The 5,095-nt window shown below is 45.2% G+C and overlaps 2 protein-coding genes across 2 annotated transcripts; both read right to left on the reverse strand.

Annotated features, from left to right (window-relative positions):
- Window positions 1-577: 577 nt before the first annotated feature.
- On the reverse strand, window positions 578-1,297 carry LOC107620603 (putative F-box protein At1g67623). Its single transcript, XM_016322737.1, has one exon. It carries the CDS (start codon window positions 1,295-1,297, stop codon window positions 578-580), a length of 720 nt encoding a protein of 239 aa, XP_016178223.1.
- Window positions 1,298-2,863: 1,566 nt separating this feature from the next.
- Window positions 2,864-3,442, reverse strand: LOC107620604 (uncharacterized). The gene has a single exon (XM_016322738.1). It carries the CDS (start codon window positions 3,440-3,442, stop codon window positions 2,864-2,866), a length of 579 nt encoding a protein of 192 aa, XP_016178224.1.
- Between the last annotated feature and the right edge of the window lie 1,653 nt (window positions 3,443-5,095).

A 5,095-nucleotide genomic window follows, 5' to 3' on the forward strand; every position in this document is an offset into this window, starting at 1 on the left:
AATACAATCCCGTGGTTCAATTTGAGCATATCTGCATGATCATTATTTAACCTCTGTACAGATTTTATACACCATCGTCAATTATCATTGCTCATACAAAATTTATCCCATACCCATTTTTTACATGATTCCTTTCGGTCACTCCCTATTGCCTATCCAAGTTACCAGTTTTGCATAAATTCACTGTCGCAGTCTCAGTACCCAGCCCCAGAAAAAAACCTTCCGATGGTGTAAAAGGTTGATTGACTAAACAGTCTTCTGTCCATTCAAACGTCACTTCAATAGTGCAAGGTCCAGATCATATCCCAGTCAAGAAGAAAGAATTAGTTGGACTAAATTATAGCCAAGATACGCATTAATTACGTCGTCTGTGTACTCCACATGATAATTGATCGAACAGACTGTTCTTTAACAAAAAAATTACAAAAATAAAATAAAATACACCATCAGTACGCATAGCAATTAGCAAGGGGTTAATGAAGGATCGAAACAAACCGGAAATTGCTAGCCACTGTATTGGCGGATTACAACATAGTCTGACCGAAAATGCGCGAACGGAGCATGATCAGCACCTCAATCATTGGGGTTTAGAAGTCCCCAAGAACTTCCGCACCTCATATTCGGCCAGGCATTGCACACACGACACACTGGACAAATCGCTCGCATCATCAATGGTTCCACGGGTACGGCAACTGCCGGAACGGCATGACACAGGCTCTTCTGGGTCCACCGGGGGTATATCCGACCATGGGCCCGCGAACACCTGCATGAGGACCTCTCTGCACCTTTCGACTGCGCCAAACTCACAGACCACGCCAAAAAATTTGAATCCACGGCGGATCTCATCATCGGTCTTGTCACCAAGCAACAGTAATAGCATCGCAGAGATGTAGCAGGCCTCCATATCGCCCAACTCTGCTGCCTCAGTTAGGGTCTGTATACCACTTCTGCGGTGTCCACACCAGAATAAATGAGACATCCCCACGCGGAGCATAGCGGCCGGATTCCGTGCTTTGGCGCATCGACGCAGAAATGTCATTGCGGGCCGCCCAAAGTAGTCCAGGAAGCAAGCGATCGGCAACACCGACACCAAGGCATGCTTGTACACGGTGTCAGAATTGCATGCAGATGCAAATAACCTGCAACTCGCCTGCATGTTGAATAGATCCTTAATCGAATTCGATGCAACCATCGTGGCAATACTCAACCATATTTCGAGAGGAAGAAGATTCGGCAAACATTCGTGCTGAATAGATACGTCCAGTTTCGTTTTGCCCTTTTGGAAACTTCCGACCATTTGTAGGGACTTCATGGAAGGATTATTGGAGATTACAAAAAGAGGATGGACAAATTTATAAATGACCTTGTGGTATTTTGCTTTTAATATACTGCCGTTGGGGGGTAGGGGGAGGGGGTTGTGGTTTAGTACCGCATATGTTTCCCTAGATGTTTTTGTTTACCGATGCGTTCAGATAGTATAATTATTATATTGATTAAAGAAGCATTTATCATATTTAACTGGATGCCCATTTCTTAGGTGGGGCTAATATTCTCAAGAATGAAGTAATTTAAAGGAGCCTTAATAGTGGTGAATTAGATAAATGTTATTAATTTGTTCTTTGCTGGTGCAAGTACACCACTATTTGTGAACCTAGAGTCCCTGCACCCCTACTCCTGAACATAGGGTCCGCGTGGAAGTAAACCTCGACTGCTGTTGCACCCCCCCACCATTCTAGTTGCTTTATTTGTTTACTCTTTCATTTTTTAGCCTCCAGGTGAGAGAAAAACCCATAAACTGTATATTCCACCATCAACCCTAACCACCTCTCCCTCTGAAGAGTGTACCAGATCTCCTCTAACAGTCAGATGGCAATGTGCACAGAAGGTGTCTGGTACGTCATCTTTAGAGGGAGGATACCCGGAATATACCCCAACAGTGAGACGGCAGCGGCTCAGGTGGATGGCTTTCCACGGAACCTGCTTCTTCGTTACTGGAGTTACCAAGAGGACGTGAACGCCTGGAACGACTACTTCCAGGTGAATGCATTGCCTGTTATGGAGCTGGGCAGCGAGCTCCCGCCGGTGTCAAGGTTCAATCAACTCGTTCGCGGCGGACGGCACGATTTGACGGTGACGACGACTCCGCCTGTTCCGGGTCTGGGCAGCGAGCTCCCGCCGCCGTCTGAGTTCAATCGATTCGTCGTTCACGGCGAACGGCACGATACGACGGTGAGAAATAGCCCCGCGGCGGAACCAGGTGCATCTGGTAAGCGAAAAATGTGTTCTTGCGACACTCCCACGTCTAGTCACTTGCATCGGTATCAATACGTTGCTAACAAAGTTACATCACTTGCAGCCAGCAAATCGATTGAGGACATACAATGGGCCGTTGCGTCGATCGAGTACCATGTATCCTAGATGCAGAGAGAGACAGGAACTCAGGACTCAACTGGGAGAAATCATACGGCAGCTGGCCGACGTTTTGCTGGACAGGTGAAGTCCCAGGTCTTAGGGGTCAGTGCAACAACAGGATGGAGACACCGTAAACCGATCCCTCCCCTCCCCGGCAATGTATGTTTAGGTCTAGTATTGTACTATTTAGGCCCAACGCTAATATTGAACTGTTCTGGTGTGTTTGTTTTCTTTTTATATTCGGCTTCGCCTATTAGCTAATGAAGTTATGAAATAGTGCTTCTATCGAAGGTTATGCATGTGAGCGTTTAAAAGTTAAAACACGGTGATATGCATCGGTTCGAATATGTCACTTGTCTGACCCACGAAAGCGGAAATTTACAAAGCCACCCAACTCAACCACCCGAATTATTACCAATGAAATACATTCAACTTTGGTTACAACGAAGCTTCATCTGAAAGTAAACAGACTAAAGAAATACAACACCTCAAACTCGGCAAGGCAGTGGACGCACGACACACTCGACAAATCGTTGGCGGCACCCATGGTCCCGCGGGTCGGGCAGGCGCTTGACTGGCAGACGACAGGCTTCCCTGGATCCGACGGGTGGATCCCCAACAGCGAATTTGCAAACAACTGCCCGAAGAGTTCTCTGCACAATTCAATTTTTCCAGCAGCCAGTACGTTGGCATACATTTCAACCGCCCTGCCAGCGTTTGCCTCGTCCCCAACACCTGGTGTCAGTAGCAGCATCGCACACATGTAGCGGGCTTGGACGTCGCCTGCATCGGCGGCCTCAAGCAGGGTGTCGACCCCAGTGACGTTTCGGCCCATCCAGCAGAATTCTCTCATCCCTTCACGGAATATAGCGGCCGGATTTTCTGCGCGCGCGCTTCTATAAAGGAACCCATCCTCAAGACGGTCCTCCATGTCATAACCGAACACGACGGGTATCTCCGCCATGGAGGCCACCTTGTACACCGCAGATGAGCGGGCTGCGTCCAAAAACACCTTGCAGGTCGCCTGCATGTTAAACAGATCCTGAATCGAGGCCGACGCAACCCTTGCTGCAATTCTCTACCATATTTCGCAAGGCAGAAGAGTCAGCGGACAGCCGTGTGGGGGCACCGCTTTCCCTTTCCCTTTCCTTCTCCCATATCCGGCCTTCTTTCCCCTTCTGCCTTTCTCGGAGGTTGCACCAAATTTCATCCTATTTGATTTAAATTTTTTGAATAGGTGGGGAAAGCGGAAGGTTACAGGAGGACCGTCGTTAGTATGGATCACCAGACGCGATGAAAGAACGCTGGGGAGGGAACTTATATACTACAAACGGCTCACAAGATAAGTCAGGTACCGTGCCACATACGCCTTCATTTACGCCCACTGTAACCGATGCTTCATTTTTGGGTTTGGCACGGGAATTGAAGACATCCTAAACGTAATTTTAAAAGTTGAGCACTGAAAAATAATTTTAAATTTAAATTTAAATTTAAAAATATATTAAATTTTTTATCTCTTCTTTTTCCTTAAATATAAATCATTTATTTTCCCAAGAAAAAAATGAAGTATTACTCATTTTCTACGAAAAAAAGTATTCGAAATAGGAGGGATGAAATTTGGGAGGCTAGGCTTGAAAAAATCTCAGATGAACTCTTCGAGGTCAGGTCTGAGAGGTTGAAGTTAATGGTCAAGTTATAGAAAAAGGAGGATGAACTGGAGGAAGAGGAGAAGGCACGGCGCTGGGAGGAGAAGTTGTTGCGCAGGGAGCAGCAACATTGTGAAGCGACCGTTCGTCGAATGTATGACAAAGCAAACGAAATGATGGCAGAAAGTTCAAAATGGCGTGACCTGGCACAAAGGGTCGCCGATGTTTTGGAGGTCAAGGAGAAATCTTTGTCCCACCAGGCAGGCGTTCAACCGGTGCAGATTGAAGACAGTGATGGAGGTATTTGACCTAGTGCACATGAGTGATATCTTTATGTTGTTTTGGTTTTTTGTCGAGGCCTGAAGCCCTGAATGATCTATCTGGTTTGTTTGTTTGGTCGTCCTTTTGATCTTATGTAATGCTAATTAAAACTCTGTAGCGATTATTATATCTACTTTCATCAGTTCGATATTAAAAATCTGTTTATCTTCATTTGTTAATCGGTTTATTCTTCCTCGCCAGTGAGTATCACACGAAAATAACAAAATTTCTGACTTATTTCCATTTTGATTGCCATTGATTCGGAAGATTAATATTCTATGCTTCGTAGCCAGTATAAATTCGTTTAATCCAGATGCGGTTAACAATCAATATCTTCTCATCTCCTTGCTTGTTAGTAATAGTTTGAATTGATTTAAATTGAAATAAATATTTCCTAAACATACGCAAAATACGCTTTTCGGTGACTCCCCATTAACTATCCGAGTTACCAATTTTCTGGGCTGTTTGGTATAAATTAATTGTGATGGTATCAGATAGTTCACAGCCCCAAGCAAAAAATGGGGGATGTAAATCATCCAATATAAAACAAGTCATCTGAGCAGTTGATACATAATTAGGGAATTATCTTGCGTTGTTATCATGGAAGACCAGACGCGATGAGGGAATGCTGGGGAGGGAGATTATATACTATAAAACGCCTTACCAGATAAGTTGGGTACCGTGCCATATACGCCTTCATTTACGCCCATTGTAAC

The sequence above is a fragment of the Arachis ipaensis genome, chromosome B10, assembly GCF_059453495.1.
Source record: "Arachis ipaensis isolate K30076 ecotype BB chromosome B10, ASM5945349v1, whole genome shotgun sequence".
Classification (NCBI taxonomy): domain Eukaryota; kingdom Viridiplantae; phylum Streptophyta; class Magnoliopsida; order Fabales; family Fabaceae; genus Arachis; species Arachis ipaensis.